At 48.6% G+C, this 17613-nt stretch overlaps 1 protein-coding gene across 1 annotated transcript; it reads right to left on the bottom strand.

Annotated features, from left to right (window-relative positions):
* Positions 1–737: 737 nt before the first annotated feature.
* On the bottom strand, positions 738–15944 carry LMOD3 (leiomodin 3). Its single transcript, XM_036430566.2, has 4 exons — positions 15869–15944; positions 15156–15475; positions 11337–12752; positions 738–1038 (listed from the first exon to the last, which is right to left on the bottom strand). The coding sequence occupies exons 2-4, from the start codon at positions 15444–15446 to the stop codon at positions 1012–1014; spliced, it is 1734 nt and encodes a 577-aa protein (XP_036286459.1). The 5' UTR covers positions 15447–15475; positions 15869–15944; the 3' UTR covers positions 738–1011.
* Between the last annotated feature and the right edge of the window lie 1669 nt (positions 15945–17613).

The following is a 17613-nucleotide window of genomic DNA, read 5'->3' as shown; positions in this document are numbered from 1 at the left end:
GCGAGTATTCCAATGGCAGCAGTAGCCCCGGGGCCTGCATGCCCACTTCACATCATCTATCTAAACAGGAGGGTGAGACCTCCTGACCCCCCTTGCAACCAAGCAAGAAGCAAACATTTTGGGAGAAATGATTACATTTTAAAAACAAATTAAACTCTTCAATTTAGAGATTTTTTATTGAGGGAATGGGTCAATAGAAAAAGCATAATTTTGCCTGTCCCTCGGCAAAACCTGTGCATTGAGACAGTAGCTGTCCCCGTGTGTTTGGAAACAGGGAAGGTTTTGTGCACGTAAAGGCTCACCTTCTTCATTAGTTTTTCTGGAGACACTTTGTTTTCTCCGCGTCCTGTGGCTTAAACGTTCTGCTCCTCACAGACACTCTGTCAGAAGTGTATCCCAAAGCCCCGGGAGATGGCCGAGGGAGAAAGCCAGGCAGGGCTGGAAACTGGAAACCTCGGTGGATCCGAGAGAGGGGCTAATTAACGATTCTTCCGTTTCTAAGCAGCAGAAGGGCCTGGAGCTCAAGTCACCCACCACATTTCCGGAGATGAAACATGAGCTGTTCCTTTAAGAGACTGTGTGGTGAGTTATAGCACAGATGGAAGGTGAAAAAACGGAACTATACTAGCAACACTTCTACAGTATTTATTGTTGCCTAGCAGAAGAAAGCAATAGTAAAGCAAATGTTTACAAAAAATGTGTGGTTTTGTGTGTGTGTGTGTGTGTGTGTGTGTGTGTTTTAACTTTTGTGCTGGGAGCATGACTAAATTTCACCATAGTTACTCCAACTGATGGGCAGTAGAAAATGTTGCCCCAAATATTACTATTTAATCTCCTTCCTCTTCCCCTTCAGCCACATACTGCCACGTGCCAAGCACTTTGCCTTTTATAAAATCCTTCCATCAGACGTGAGCGTTGTTCTGGAGCCAGAGCCATGCTGCTCATGCAGCCTCAAGCTCTAGTCCAAGTCCTCACTCCAGTTCCTGTTCCTCTAGGTTCGTCTGTGGCCTCCTATTCCAGTTCTTTCGGCAGCTGCACCTGTGATTTAAGCATTTGAAGGAAAGGGGAAGAATTAGTCCTGGAAATTCAAGAGCTTTACAGCAAAAACGACATTTACATGCCTCAAAGGATGTACAATGGAGTGGAAATTCTAGCCAGCGAGCCCCTGAAATCATGACAAACAACCACCACAGGCACCTCCACTGGGCACTTGTGATGGGAGCCGATCCAGGGCTGTGAGCACACAGTGAAGACAGCATAGAAATGAGGCCACGTGCTGGCGTCTCTGGGTCAACCCCTGGGAAGAGGCTTAGCAGCGGTGTGGCCTGGGCATCAGCTTTCTCAGGTGTAAGATGACGATGGCAGCATTAACTCATGGCTGTCTTAAGGATCGAATAATATACTACAGATTAGTAATTAATGTTCACAGCTATTCCCCCCCTTTCTTTTTAATTGCAGTTTACATTCAATATTACTCTGCGTTAGTTTCAGATACACAGCAGAGTGGTTAGACAATCATGGGCTTTTCAGAGTGGTTCCCCCTGGATGTTTCAAGTACCTGCCTGGACACAGCTATTAAGATATTATTGACCACATTCCCGCTGTGGGCCGCTCATCCCTGTGTCTATTCTGTAACCACCAATTTGTACTTCCTAGTGCCTTCACTTTTCTTACCCAGTCCCTCAACCTCCCCTCTTCTCTGTATCTGCGAGTCTGTTTCCATTTTGTTTGTTTATTTTGTAACACTTATTTTTAAAACATTTTCTCATTTCTTCCTTGTAAAGAGGTACAGACTCAGACAGGGTAAGCACTACAGTTTGCTTAAGGCCACACAGCAGGAAGTGGCAGAGCAGGGTTTGAACCCAGGTCAGTCTGATTTCAGTACTTATGTCTCAACCACCAAAAAATACCACCACAGCAATATGCATTATGTTGACAACCCATCTTTTCTGTGTGAAGCATGTTTCCACTTTCTTTTCTGTGTGAAGCATGTTTCCACTTCGGTGCTCACTAAAATCTAAAAACAAAATGTTATTCACAAAAGAGAAGCTCAAATCTGACTGCAAGTGAACTTGTAGCTTTGCTTCATAGGTATGACAAGGTCAGTTCTTCAGGGGTTCTGTGTGCAGTTATATCTTCAGTGGGTGACTCACCCTTCACCTACGCGCCACCTTCCAGAGGGTGCTGGGGAGGTCCGGGGACACAGAGTTTGAACAGCAATGACCGAGGCTGCCTCTCCTGTGTTGCCCATGCCCACCTGCCCATGTGATGAACCATCTGGGCCATCTGCCTGGGCCCCTCTTGCAGCTGGTTCTCCGCCCATGACCTTTGTCTAGAAAAGTTTCCCCACTTCTTGCCCGCAGGGAGGACTCTGATGTGCTGCTGTCTCACAACCTGGAGACGGCGGCCCCTTCTGTGGCCTGGCCTCCCTCCCAGCCAGGCCCGTGGAGGGAGCCGTGACTGCACTCGGCAGGGCTTACGGGCAGAACACCAACAGTGAGGAACCAAGGAGCAAAACTAGCCTCAAAGCTGCAATAAAGGAGTAAGACAGTGTGTTCTCTGTATTGTTGAGTGGAAATAAGAACACATTTTATACAGCACTACTCTCAATATCTGTTCATATGCACGACAGGGCTCCAAATTAATAAAAATATTTTTTAAAAAGCAAAATGTGCCATCGACCCAGTCATAAGCCAGAGCCACTGACTTTAAAATAGGACCAGGCTGGCGGTCCAGATCCTGACAACAGCAGGAACGAGCCACGACACCCCTGGTGGCTGGCTGCTTGGGGAGGAAATAGCAAAGCAGACGTCTTACTTCCTACTTCAACACCCCTCTTTGATTTGCCTGTGATGTGGGATGTTAAACAAAACTATAACAGCAGCAAGAAGCCGAAACCGGTTTGGCTCAGTGGATAGAGCGTCAGCCTGCGGACTGAAAGGTCCCAGGTTCAATTCCAGTCGAGAGCATGTACCTTGGTTGCGGGTGTATCCCTAGTAGGGGGTGTGCAAGAGGCAGCTGATCAATGATTCTCTCTCACTGATGTTTCTAACTCTCTATTCCTCTCTGTAAAAAATCAATAAAATATATATATTTTTAAAAGCAGCAAGAAAATATAGGCAAATCTATATATACAGTATCTATAAAAGGCTAATAGGCAAAGTGTACCCTTGGGAGTTTGACCAGGGGACTGGGAGTTGGATTGATCGCTATGATGTGTGCTGACCACTAGGGGGTGGCGCAGAATGAAAGAAGGCCCTGGCCAGCAGCTGACAGCCAGGGAAGGGAGGCCCCAGCCAGCAGCCAGAAGGATCCCTACCAGTGCATGAATTTTGTGCACCAGGCCTCTAGTATTTTATAATCTTTCATAGAAGACATTCTAAGCAGAACATAGAAGACAGAAACCATAAAGGAAGAGACAGCTAGATGTGCTGCTATAAAGATATACAACTTACAAACAGCTGAGAAGCAACAAGCAGTATTGTTAGGCTCCGTTTGCCCTTCACTTGTTTAAAATTGTCTAAGAACAGCGTGTTGCCTGCACATGTATGTGCAGTGCCTCACCAGTGCACACAGCCTGGCTGGGCAGGGCGGGAGGCTCTCAAATTCCTCACCTCTGGGCGCGTTCCTGCTCCTGCCGGCACCCGGGTGTGTGTGTGTGTGTGTGTGTGTGTGTGTGTCCAGGAAGGCCTGCTGGAGGAACTGGAATCCATCAGGAGACCTACAGTGTCCATAGGGCTTCACCCTGAAGTGGAATGTGGGGGATGGAGAGAGAGAAAGAGAAAGGAAAAAAGGGGAAGGGGGGAGAGAGAGAGAGAGAGAGAGAGAGAGAGAGAGAGAGAGAGAGAGAGAGAGAGAGAGAAAGGGAGTGGGGAGAGAGAAAAAGGGAGAGAGAGAGAAAGGGAGAAAGGAAGAGAGGTGGGGAGAGATAGAGACGCAGATAGCGGGCAGTGGAACAGGAAGGGTGAACACTCACTCCTGATATGCCATGCACTTTCTTTGGTTTAAAAAGTCACATTAATTAGAACCAGACCTGTGGGGTCAATTTGAACAGAGGAGGGTGTGGGGATAGGAAAGGTGCCTGTCAGGGGAAGTCTCAGGAATAGGGGTTCTATTGGATGTCACAGAGCCGTGGTGGCCAAAGTATAGACACCAATTAAGCAGCAGCACCCGGAAACCTGTCCGATGTGCATTCTCAGGGGCCCTGAGACCCACCGACTCAGAAGCTCTGGGTGGGCTCAGCCTCCACCGGTGGGCTTCCGGGGGTTTTGAGGCACGCTAAAATGTGAGGCTCACTCCCATGGACATTAGAAAAGCAAAGTACAGGGCAGGGCAAAAGAGGATTACATAGGAAGATAATACAATAATCTATAATAATAAAACCATAATATGTAATCAGTCCAGAAAGCCATATGACCTTCTGGATGTCATTCCAGACAACCTTCTAGATCAGTGGTTCTCAACTTTCCTAATGCCATGACCCTTTAATACATGCTGTGGTGACCCTCAATCGTAAAATTATTTTTGTTGCTACTTTATAACTGTAATTTTGCTACTGTTAATGAATTGTAATGTAAATATCTGTGTTTTCCGACTGTCTTAGGCTCTGCAGCAGTGGTTCTCAGCCTGTGGGTCACTGGGTCGCCTAGAATCTAGATTAGGGGTGTCGAACTCAATCAGAGAAGGGGCCAAAATCTAAAATCCAGCCTAAATCGCGGGCCGAATGGTTTACTGAACAGTCATAAACTGTCATTGTGATGGAAACGCAGCGGAGTGCAGTGATGACAGCGTGGTGCGGGCCACATTGCAAGGCCTGGCGGGACGGATTTGGCCCACGGGCCTTGTGTTTGACACATGTGATCTAGATGAAGCTGCTGTGGCAGGGGCCGAGGCAGAGGCACTTAGGGTGAGCAATTAAGGTGATCAGGGAGGCAGGCAGAGTGGTTAGGGATGATCAGGCAGGCAGGCAGGGGAGCAGTTATGAGCCAGCAGTCCCATATTGTGAGAGGAATGTCCGACTGTGGGATCAGGCCTAAACTGGCAGTCAGACATCCCCCAAGGGGTTCTGGATTGTGAGAGGGTGCAGGCCAGGCTGAGGACATCCCCATGCACAAATTTTGTGCACTGGGTCTCTATTCTATATATATAAAAAGCCGACTGGAATGACTGGTTGCTATGACACCCAGGCCAGTGAACCTGGGCTGGCTGGCCAACCTCCCTTGGCCCCTCCCCCGAACCACCCCTGCCCTTGATTGGCCTCTCCCACCCTGATCGAGGGCAGGGCAGCCGGCCAACCCCCCAGTGGCCCTTTCCCCTGGGCAGCACCACCCCAATTGGCCCCGCCCCTGATCGCCCGCCCCCTATCCGATTAGTGGGCGGGGTAGGCTGGCCAACCTCCTGCAGCCCCTCCCCCAGCCTGGCTCTACCTCAGATGGGCCCCTCACCCCTATCAGGGGCAGGGCCGGCAGCCCGACTGCCTGAGGCCCCTCTCCCTGGCTGGCTCCACCTTGATGGGCCTCCACCATCCCCATTAGCCCGCAGCCCCTCCCCCAGCCAGCTCCACCCAGGATTGCCCCTCCCCCCAACCAATCAGGGGTGGGACTGGCTGGCCCACCTCGCATAGCCCCTCCCCCAGCTTCTGACCCCCGATTGTCCCCACCCACCCCATTCGAAGGCAGGGCTGGCTGGCCCACCACTCACATCCCCTCCCCCAATTGTCCCTCCCATTCCAATCAGGGGTGGGGCTTGCTGGCCAATCGCTGTCAGCCCCTCCCTTTAGCCGGCCTGGCCCTGATAGGGCCCAATCAGGTCCAGCCGGTTGGCCAACCTCCCGCCATCTCTTCCCCCAATCCATCCTGATTGGGGCCAGGCCAGCCAGACCCCACCGGAGCATGAATTTGTGCACTGGGCCTCTAGTTAATACATAATACAAGAATAAACTCTGTTTCTCATACAACTCTATACCTCCTGTCGCCCACCCTGTATAAAAACTCTTTTTCCCTCTAGCTATTAGGGAAAGGCAATTTATGGTCTATCTAGTTTCTGGTGACTATCTGCTCTTGTGAGATAAGTTTGAAACATTACCTGGCTTTCTCCCATGGAGATTCCCTGCATGAGAGCCTAACATTTCCAAAGCAATGACCAGGATAGGTGTTGTGGCTTGTAGCTTCTCCTGGTTTCTTTTTTGGAGGCAAGAAAAAGGAGCCAAAAAAGGGAGTTTAAGACAAAACTGGGGCTGCCCAGCCGGTGTGGCTCAGTGCTTGAGCCTCGACTTCTGAACCAGGAGGTCACGGTTTGATTCCCGTTCAGGACACAGGCCCGGGTCGCAGGCTCCATCCTAGTGTGGGGTGTGCAGGAGGCACACGATTCCCCCTCATCATTGATGTTTCTATTTTGCTCTCCCTCTCCCGTCCTCTCTGTAATCAACAAAAATATATTAAAATTTAAAAAGGAGAACTCTGTGCCTTAGACTTGAAGGTGTGCAGGAATGGAGACAGCGGGGAAACGGAAGCGGGAACAATGGCAGGCCTACCAAGAAAGAGCTTGACCTAGGGAGCAGGCCAAATGAAGGACCGAGAAAACCCTGGGTGACCTAAGGAAAAGGGGACTTGGGAGTTGCCCTGGATTATGTGGTCATTGAAACAAGGGGAGAAGGTAAGATGGGAAAGAGGAGAAAAATCACAGAAGGAGAGGATCTGGAGAGCCTTGTTATAGAGAGAGAAGGTCTTATAGATGAGACATGGGAGAAATGGCCAGAGGTGGCGATGAGGCCGAGAGTCTAGAATCTTACATTCTGTGATCATAAGGACTGTTTTGACTACGGCAGCTGCTCACAGGATTACACCAAAGACTTTCCCAACCAGACACTGAGCAGTGTCTGCAGGCGCCAGCTGGAAGCAGCACAGGGACACACAGAGAGGCGAGGCAGAAGGGGATGAGAGAATGTTGGAGGTGCCTTGTTTGGCACAGCAGCTTATGCACAGGTGGCTTCCGAGAAGAGTCTAAATACTCATCTCAGATGGTGAGCAGTAAACGGACCACAGAACTTTCTTATGAAAGGAAACCATGCATTTGCTGTGAGGGATACATCTATACAAGCCTAATGTCTTTGCTTTGGACTACTGTCTATATATACAGTATAAAAGCTAAGTGACCAACTGGCCGACCACTCAACTGGTCGCTATGTTGCACACTGACCACCAGGGAGCAGACGCTCAACACAGGAGCTGCCCCCTGGTGGTCAGTGCACTCCCACAATGGGAGCACTGGTCAGCCAGAAGCCAGGCTCATGGCTGGCTAGTGCAGCAGTGGTGGCGGGAGCCTCTCCCACCTCTGCAGCAGTGCTACCAAGCGGTGGTGGCAGGCACAACAGGGCCAGGAAGAGCAGGAGTGATAGTGCCAGGCCCTAGCTCCTTCCTGGCTGCCTGCCACTTGGTACTCTGGTATATTCCTCGGAGGATCAGGTGAAAACCGGCAGTCCAACATCCCCGGAGGGGTCACAGATTGCAAGAGGGTGCAGGCCAGGCCAAGAGACCCCACTAGTGCACAACTGGGGCCCAGGAAGGACACGGGAGGTTGGCCAGCCAGAGAGCGACCATCGGAGGGCTCAAGGGTGTGTCCGGCCTGTCTCACTCAGTCTGGGTCAGCCAGACTCTAGCAGCAAGCTAACCTACCAGTCAGAGCATCTGCCCCCTGGTGGTCAGTGCACGTCATAGCATGCAATTGAGCAGGCTTAGCATATTATTAGCATATTATGCTTTGATTGGTTGAACCAGTGACTGGTCAACCAGACACTTAGCATATTAGGCTTTTATTATATAGGATACAAGACAAATAAAACAGGCTTTCAGATCTGGCCTGCAGACTGGCAGTTTTCAAAGTTTTCAGTACCTGGCCTACACACTAACTCTCCTTTAAGCTGGTTAAAAGGGCAGTTCCTCGGAGAAGATAACCTTTAGCCCAGCAAGTTGAACAGATTTTCCTTTATTCTCTGCTGCCAACTTCACTTCAGGGTCTTGTGCCAGAAGCATGAAATAGAGGGTAAACATTAAAATGAAAAAAATATGATCTTAGGATATAAATGGACTATTTAAGATATATTCTAGAAAATACAAAAATCATATTTCTAAGTCCTTGAGAGGAAAATAATCTTTTTCTTCTTAAAGTTTTCTAGGAGTAATTTCTAAGTACATTTTTGGTATTCAGGAATCTAGTTAGGAACCTCAGTAAAAAGGAAAATCACAAAACTTCAAAATTGTATTTCAATTTTAACCGTATCCTTAAAAATCCGGGAGTTAGGGGGCATCTCTGTCCTACGGCACAAGAGGGGGGACCCCAAAACCTTAGTTCCCCCTCTCCCCGTGAGAGGTGCCTCCCCTCTGACTGAAGTGAGCGCAGGCGCGTCTCCTCTGGCTGCCAGAGGCCTCCCTTGGCGCTGGGGCCTGTGGTAGCCTTGCTGATGGCATCTACAGCTTTCCATCGAGTCCGTGATGCACATTTTGTGACGGTTGAGGCGCCCTGAACAGAGTTGTGGGTTCACCGTGGTCAGCTGCGTGTGCCCCACACCCGCCAGGGCCTTTCTTAGTTTTCGCATCTCCATGGAGCTGCAGGCCCTGTTGGCTGCATGTGCACAGGGGTGTGGCCACTTAAAATACCTTCTGAACCACGATGAGGCAAATGTGGCAGAATGTGACACGTGTGCAGGAATTCTTTATATTCTATTTGAGCTTCTGAAAGTCTACAATGATTTCAGAATCAGTAGATTTAAAGAGTCTTTTACAGATCACACCATGACCTGGCGTTAAAGCAGACGTTTATTGTGTGTGCAGCGGGCATAAGCAGGGCAGCGGGAGGGAGCGGCAGACAGCAGCCCGGGCATTTTCATCAGAGGCGATGCATGCCTGCCCCCCCCCCCCCCCCCCCCCCCGCGGCGTCTTACAGGGCCCGCAGAGAAGCTGCGGGATGAGCTGTCCCTGAGGCACAGGCAGAGGCTCCGCAGGCCCAGCCGGGCTCTGGCAGCAGCGGGAGGCGCACGCCCTGCACACAGGAAAGGCATTTCCAAGCACAGGCCCCGGAGTGCACTTCGAAACAGCCTTTCTTTCTTAGTTGACATGAAAACACACAACGTAAAAGTGACAGCCCTGTAGGACTGAGTGGGAATGTAAAGTGTAGTGCGTAGTGGACAGTACACGGAGGGTACCTGTGCTTTAGGATCTGGACTCAAAACAAGTGCTCTCTGTTGAGGGAAAGGCAGTGTTTTGACTGTGAAGATGGCAACCCCTGCACTGTATGCTCCATGCCACCGAGGCCGGCCCTGCCTGACCCCTTGTGGCCTCCCCGACCCCTCGGCGGGGGCCTGGCGGGCTGGGGGCCCCATGTAAATACTTGTCGCATTAATGAGTGAGTGGTCCGTTGGAATGGGACAGACGTGGGGAGGCAGGTTTGCTCAGTAGAGCATTCCCGCAAAAGGCAGGGAGCTGGGTCAGATGATCGCTGGAACTTCATTCTCTCTTCCATTTTAAAAAGAGCTCTCTTCATGCCTTTCAGACTAATGTTATTTTCAGACCGTACCACCACTGAGGCAGCTTGGCTATGCTTCACTGGTGACTGGTTACAGAAGTGATCGTTTCTCAAAACAACCCCTCCCTCCCCCCCAGAGGGCTGGCTGCCAGGAGAGGAGCAGGTGCAGGGAATCTTGATGTTGTGCCCAAGCACAGGCAGAGAACGCTCACCTGACCTCATGTGACCCCCAGCAAGGGTCAGAGTCCCCCTAAGGCAGGTCAGGGTGGGGGGCGGCCAGCCTACAGGAGAGATGAAGCCTGTGAAATCACCTGGGCGGGCCCTGCCCAGGCATTGGGGTGAGTTAACTAAACGTTTGACCAAATAGAGCAGGCTTATTTTCAAGCTGGTAATTTTCTATGGCCAAAGAATGATGTTATGAATGTCCAACCGGCCCTAGGCAGAGAGAAGGTTCCGCACCCCTGCCTAAGAGACAGTCGGCTTTGATCTAGAACAAAGGAATGTTGTCAGCTCTGCATTGCCAGAGGATGAGAATGGAGACCTGTGTGTGTGTGTGTGTGTGTGTGTGTGTGTGTGTGTGTGTATAAGTAACAGCTTTCTTCATTTAAAATGTATAGCTTTTTGAAGCAGTAAAAGAACAAGCTTACATGAAAAATTGTTTAAAGCACCTTGAAAAAAATGGTGATTCTCCAGCTCTAGCAGGTTTGGCTCAGTAGATAGAGCATCGACTTATGAACTGAAGGGTCCCAGGTTCAATCCCAGTCAAGGGTATGACCTCAGTTGCAGGCTCAATCCCTAGCTCTGGTCAGGGCTCCTGAGGGAGGCAACCAATAGATGTGTCTCTCTCACATCGATGTTTCTCTCACTGTCTCTCCCTCTCCCCTCCACTCTCTCTCAAAAAAAAAAAAAAAAAAAAAAATCAATGATGAAATATCCTCGTGTGAGGATTAACAACAAAATGGTGACTCTCTGTGATGAATAATATATTAACTATTTTGTCAATGTCATCTCTTGACTAAAATTACACACAAGTTTTAAAATAATAGCAAATCATCGCCCACCCAAGACCCTTGGACATCCACCTTTCTGCCTCCATAAAATCTATCTTAGCAGTGACAGGAGAAATGTGCTCCTGGGACTGAACTGCAAAGAAAAGAACATTCTCATCCATCAGCAGCAGTAATAGTGAATCATAGTAAATATTCAGACGGAAATAGTAGTAAAATACTTAAAGCTACTAATTTGTGGAGACACTAACCTGACGTTTACCGTGTGCCACACAGTGAGGAGGTCAAAAGCAAAAGTGGTCTATGGACAATGCGCCCGGCTTCCTGCAGGGCGAAGGCACCAGGCACCCACCAACGATGGCCTCACTCCCAGGGCGCCATTCTTATTCCCACAGCAGCTCCTCAGACCTCCACGTCAGCTCGGAGCCGCTGGCGGGAACTAAAGCCTGACCATGGACTCAGAGCTGAGTTTCAATGTCAAGTGTAGCGCTTCCTGCCTGTACCTCCCAGGTGAGTGACTTCACTTCTCTAAGCCTCAGCCTCCTTTCAGTGAACTGGGGAGCATCCTGATACCTACCTTTTGGGGTTGTGAAGGTGATCGTGTGAGTTAGTTCGCACAATGAAGCTCACTATAGTAAGTGCTAGTGATTTAGATGTTAGTATTATTGTTAGTGGATGTATATCCTGGGGGTAGCCAGCAATGCCGACCTCCCGGGAGCCAGTTAGTGAGATGGTCCTGACACTACGATGAGCAGGATGAGCTGAGACGCGGCTGGCGCTGGCTCACCGCTTCTCCCTCCGTCTACTTACAGGCTTAAGGTAGGCCACGTTGCTGTGACGAATGTCGTTCAGGAGCTGATCTCTGGGAGTGATTTCCACCAACGGGGGCGGCCTGTTTTTGGGCACGGGTTTCAGCGTTTTGATCACATCTTTGAGGTTGGTTTTCTCCTGGCTTTCTCTGGCTTCCGGCATCCGGGATTTGCGCTGGGTCCTCTTGAGCTTCACGCCCCGGAAGGAGTCGGGGTCCGTCCTGTGTGGAGGGGACTGCGATGGCTTTCTCATCGCTTCGTTTCGCCGGCCGAAGGGGACCGCTGGGGGGTTGGGAGGACGGGGAGGAGGCTGGAGGAGCTCCTGCAGACTGGAATCTGGCATCGGTCCCCCCAGCATCTCCCACATCCCTGGCGGCAGGCCCAGCCCGTTCTCCAGCATGGCGATCAGCCTCCTCTGCTCTTTGAGCTGCTGTTGCTTTTGCTCCTCCTGCCTCTTCTGCCTTTGTTTATCTTGGTTTCTGGTGAGCAGGTTGGTCACCACCATTCTGGGGCCTGGGAGCTCAAAATGGTAGCCCATCTTCAGGAGCGTGTTGTTGGCCTTGAGAAGCCTGGATATCTCCATCTCGGCCTGGTGGCCCAGCATGTGCCTCTGGTTGTGGAAGCGCAGCTCAGTGAGCGTTTCGTTGAACTGGAGGCACCTCATGATGGCCACGATGCCCTTGCCGGTGATGAAGTTGGACTCGATGTTGAGCGTGGTGATGCTCCTGTTCTCACGGAGCATGTTGGCCAAGGCGAAGGCCACGTTCTCGTCCGCACCCACGTTGGCTAGGCTGAAGGTCTTGATGTGCTTGTTTTTCTTCATCGCGTTGACAAAGTCCAGCAACATTTCCTTGGGGATGTTTTCAATGTTGTTCAGGTTGAGTTCCTTCATGTCAGGATCATTCTGTCTGACTCGCCTCAAGCTGATGTCTAGGTCGGTTTGGTTTCCTGAAGGCCTTGCACTTACCTTCAAGAAACTGGTATCTAGAGCTAACTTTTTAGGGTCTAATTTTGATACTTTTTTCTCACTTTTTTCTTGGGCCTCTGGTCTGTCTTTCTGTTCTTCAAAGGCTGTGTTGGTTTTCTGCTGGCAGTTGCTCTCACCATTTCTGATTGGCTCCTTTATTTTGCCTTTCTCTTCTCTTTTTGTTTCTTCATCACTCCCTTCACTCTCATCTTCTCCGTCATCATCTTCATCATCTTCGTCTTCATCATCCTCGTCTTCCTCCTCCTCCTCCTCCTCCTCCTCCTCATCATCATCATCATTGTTATCCTCACTGTCTGTTTCTTGGACATTGTTGCTGCCCTTTGATTCTCTTTTACTTGCAGCGATTTCATTATTGAGATTTTCCCTTAAATACTGGGCCACTTTTTTATTACCTTTGTTCATTTCTTCATGCTGCTCTTGAGTGTTTTCCTGAAAGAGAGGTTTATGAGGGTTAGAATACATAGTGGTGCAGAAATATGAAGTAGAGCAATATCTACTGGAGATAATAAAAAGGTTTATTATTGAGAAAAACTAAGCTAACAAACTATGTATAGTATTCCATTTGTGGGACACACACACAGCATAGAAAAGTTTATAGATGTGTAGGGGAAAAGTCTGTCATATTATTCACCAAATTAGTAGTTATCTTTTAGGAAGAGAGGTAACCATTAAGGTAAGTGAAGAGGGGAAGCATTTAGAGCTTATTCACTTGTTACAGTGTGCAATTCAGGGGTGTTTGTGTGTTTTAAACTTTGTAGAGATTTAATTTTTTACAGGCACACTAGAGGCCTAGTCATGAAAATTCATGCACTGGAGGGGGGGCCCTCAGCCCAGCATTTCCCCTCTCAGTCCGGGAGCCCTCAGGGACAGTTGGTGACTTGGCGATCAGGGAAAGGTGATGCTTCCATCACATTTCTACTGCTGTCACTGCCAGCAGTGCAAGCCGTGGCCAACCCTGGTTACCTAAGCCTGGGTGGCTGGGCAGCCATCATCTGAGGCTTGTCTGTGGCTTGGTCTGGCCCTGGGGGGCTGGGATTGAGGGTGGGTCTGGCTGCACCATGTGCCTGCCATCCCCCACCCCTCGGATGGGCTGAAAGAACTGTGGGACTCTGGTGGGGCTGAGGGGACTGGGCACCACCATCTTGTGGCTATGGGTGCCACCATATTTGTTATGGTGTAGTGGTCAATTTGCATATTCCCTCTTTATTAGTTAGGATAAACACACATTTTGGGCGGCTGTGTTTTACTTCATTCCATATATTAAAATGAAACCTAGTAGATTTTGTGTTCAGACTCTATATATTTTTTAAATGCTGAACAATTTCAGAAGCAGCTAACAATTATTTGTTTTGAAACCTTATGGAGCTGTCTACCAACACACTGTTTTGTATATAGCTGAGTAGATAACATTGTATTTAATAACCCAGAATTACACAATAATTTCATTATTATTATAACCGATATTTACACTCGTCATATGTTTGCTAATCTACTAAGTTATATACATCAAGTTTCCCTAAAAATAACATTGTGGGGGAAATGGGAGCAGTTTGGTATTTTGGACTGCACCGAAAGCTTGGCTTGGTCCCTCAGCTCTGTGAAAACTGCCCTGGCCACTCCAGAGCAGGCTCACTAGTCTCTCTCCTTTCCAAGGCCGTCTCTAGGAGAAACCAAATATTTCCAGCTGCAGAGGGGCAGGATTATGCAGAGCTTTAGGAAAAATTGCTCAGTCCGGAAAGGAAAGTGGCCATCTTTATCAATACTGTCTATTAGACTGTTGGCCAGTATGTCTCATAGGTGTCATTTTGAAAGCCGGTTTTAGCAGTTGAGTCACAGGTTCATCCGAACAAGAGCTTGATCTTTTTGCACATAACAAATGGTAGGTTGGGAGTGACACGTGACAGTCCCTTAGCAATTGTCACCTTCCCCAGCAGGGGGAGCAGCCATCAAGCTGTTTACATTCTTTCAAGAGAAGAAAGGATGTGGAAAGTATCCAGTTTTCTTCTGGAATAATTCATATAGAATTGGATTTTACTCCAATTATAAAATGTCTGAAAATTGAATCTTAAACTTTTAACCTTATCAAGCAAGCCATTTGTTTTCTTGAGTTCAGAACATGTTTACATTCCCCTGACCTGAACAGTTTATAACTTGTTCACCTGCGGCCTGTTGAGAGTTAATGTGTCAAAAATCTATCGATATTATCAGGGATAACGAAAAGAGACTTTACTTAGGGGGGTCTCTATTGGAAAAAATCTGCTAAATACAATCCATTTATAGATTCAACCACAATTCTACTTTTCATAGGACAATATTTAAAACAGCTTACTAGGTATTAATCTCTAAACTAATCCCATAAATTATCAAGTGACCTGCGGGAATATTGGACACTCTCAGTTATTTGACGGGCCCAGCTGTAGGGTATGGGCTGGACCTCAGGAGTCCGTGCCCTGGAAGCTGATGTGAAGGACGGCATGTATGTACATGCCTGAAGCGAAGGCACAGAACTTCCGTCAGCATCTTAAAGGGGCTCGTGAGCCAAAAAATGATTAAGAACAACTCTTCCTGGGCTGTGAGTTAATTCATTAAATATCACGCCTGTAGACTACAAGCTTTCCTGCACAGCAAACTCAATAGCCATTTAAAAAAGGAGGCATTTATAAGACATGACCACCTTTCCCCATGTAAGTGTTTCAGAGAGTCCAATCTTAAATAGTATGATTTAATCTTTAAGTGGCAACAAAACAACTCATGACACGTCATCTTGCAAAATAACCTTTGCCACGCGGCCCCCTGGCAGGCCAGCGCGCTGCCGGCACCCAGCCCCGTTACCTGGGCGGGCACGAAGGTGACCGGGACCCGCTCGTCCTCCAGCAGCCGCCGGGACGCCTTCTGACAGTACATGTAGTCCACCAGGGACCTGTGGTCGAAGCTGCCCGTCGGGGGCTTGTCGGTTTGGTCTTTCTGGATCATCCCCACGGGGAGCCGGGGGTCCGGGGCCAGGACCTCAATCTCCGACTGCAGCTCCAGCAGCTCCTCGGGGGACAAGTTGGCCAAGATCTGATCTTCATCGATCTCCTCATCAAGTTCTTCTGGGTCTGAACTCCTGCTGTGCTCAGACATGATTCTCTTCCGTGCTGGTTTCTGTCTTCCTAGAAAAGGAGAAACAGTCAGAGAGGACCTAAAAAGCTCTCAAGAAGGCTCCCCGGTTGACAAAGGTCCCAGGCCACCACCCTGGGACAGAGTCCCGCAGCGACCGGGCTGGCGGGCCCCGGCGGCTATATTAAGCCGGCTTGGCTGGGGCGCAGCTTGCGGAGCCACCGCGCGGCTCTCTCTCTCTCGGGCAGCTTGAGTCAGCTGTGCAAATCCATCTGACATTTCGGCAGCTGCTGGGCTCGGAGCTCCGGCTCCTCTGCAGAGTGGCGGGGCAGGGGGGGGGGTTGGAGGGGGGGGGGGGCTCCTCTCAGGCTCTCATTCTGTCTGTTCCTGCTGACCGCCACCCTCCCAGAGCCCTTCCTTTTATTTAAACAATTAAAGCAACTCACGATATTTCGAGATGCAGATCCAGCCAGCGCCTCGGGGTCTACTGAAGTGGGACCCGCCTCTTCTCTGCGGTGCGGCCCGGACTGTCCCTGAGTGAAAGCCGAGCCTCAGCGACAGGCTCATCTGCTCCCAGATCCTGTGACCTGGCAGGTGGGGCGGACGGCACTTGGATTGCCTCTGCGAGGGGGACTCTGAACACTTTAAGTCATTTGTTTTTCTCGAGTGTCTGTGCAGCCGGGATCCATGGCAATGGATCTGAACTGAAGTGTCAAAACAAAAACCAGAAGCCCTCATGGGAGTGCTTCCTGGCTTCAGAGGACGTTGGTACCTTTCACATACGGCAATGTTTATCCCACTGGCAAAGGTGTGATTTGAACTAGCCATCCTACTTTTGGAATCTTTTATCCATGTTTTCATTCCACAGGTACAGCCCACATGGATGAAATGACAGGCGCACAAGATTATTTAACACCACAGGGAAACACTGTGTGTTGTGTGTGTGATGAAACGTGAAAAGAATACATGTAATTGAACACATTTTGTCAACATAATGCATCCTTGGAAAGATTCACAAGACATAACACTCTTGGATAATTGGAAGGCTACGGGCTGTCTGAAAAGGACTCTGTTTCTCTGTGTCCTTTAAAAACTTGAACTCTGTGAGTGTAATACTTATTAAAAATATACATTTATTGTATAAAAACTAGGACAATACAAGGAAGCACAAAGAAAATGGAAATTTCCCCTTATCCCACTACTAAGGGCCATCACTATGAACATTTTCGTTTGTCATTGTAGTCCTTTCTGCTAGCATATAAACCCAACATCTTGGTACTTGCGAACCACATGCGGCTCTTTGGCCCCTTGAGTGTGGCTTGGCGTTAGAACCACTTCTTCAGAATAGACTCGCCCAGGCCGACAACCGACTTCTGCGCCTGGGCCAGGAAGTTTCAGTCACACTGTACGTGCACACCCGCATGTGTCATTTTGTGGGAGAGCCACACTTAAGGGGCCAAAGAGCTGCGGTTTGCCAACCACTGCTCTAGGCAGGGGATGTACCTGCAACCAAGGTACATGCCCTTGGCCAGAATTGAATCTGGGTCTCTTCAGTCCGCAGGTTGATGCTCTATCCACTGAGCCAAACCGATTTCGGCAACTCAGATTTTTAGAAGAAATTGTTTATAAAGAAAATAGAAAAACATCAATAACAGTACGATATTATTGCAACTCATCATATATAAATGAATATATAGATACAAAATTATTTGTGAGGTATAAAAATTTTACAATTCTAATCTATTATTTATAAATATTTATAGTATTGATATATAGTATATATTTAATATAATACATATTGAAATAATATATACATATTAAATATGTTTTTTACTGATTTTTGAGAGAGAGTAAAGGAGAGAGAGAAACATCAATGAGAGAGAAATGTTGATTATCTGCTTCCTGCCTGCCCCATACTGGGGATAGAGCCTGTAACCTGGGCTTATGTCCTGACCAGGAATAGAACCTTGTGCATGGGATGATGCTCAGCCAACTGAACCATACTGGCCAGGGCTCAAATAATATATTTTTAAATATTGTAGTTATAGTAATAATAAACAATTAGAAACAAAATTCATAATTTTGACACATTTTATACACACACATATCTAGCAAAACTTATATGAAAAAAGTCAAAAGTGAGTTAAACTGATGTTTTAATATTTTTTTCCTACCTCAGTGGTTGACCTTG

Source organism: Pipistrellus kuhlii, unplaced genomic scaffold (genome assembly GCF_014108245.1).
Source record: "Pipistrellus kuhlii isolate mPipKuh1 unplaced genomic scaffold, mPipKuh1.p scaffold_m20_p_11, whole genome shotgun sequence".
In the NCBI taxonomy this organism is placed as follows: Eukaryota; Metazoa; Chordata; class Mammalia; order Chiroptera; family Vespertilionidae; genus Pipistrellus; species Pipistrellus kuhlii.
The sequence above is the reverse complement of the archived record's forward strand: the minus strand, read 5'-3'. Positions and strand labels throughout refer to the sequence as shown.

What these genes read in the sequence shown, in the direction of transcription:
- LMOD3 (XM_036430566.2), bottom strand. Translation starts at nt 15,446, where the DNA reads ATGTCTGAGCACAGCAGGAGTTCAGACCCAGAAGAACTTGATGAGGAG. An exon ending in TCACCTTCGTGCCCGCCCAG is followed by an intron (nt 12,753 to 15,155) that starts GTAACGGGGCTG and finishes CCTCTCTTTCAG; the next exon opens with GAAAACACTCAAGAGCAGCA. An exon ending in ACGTGGCCTACCTTAAGCCT is followed by an intron (nt 1,039 to 11,336) that starts GTAAGTAGACGG and finishes CTTAAATCACAG; the next exon opens with GTGCAGCTGCCGAAAGAACT.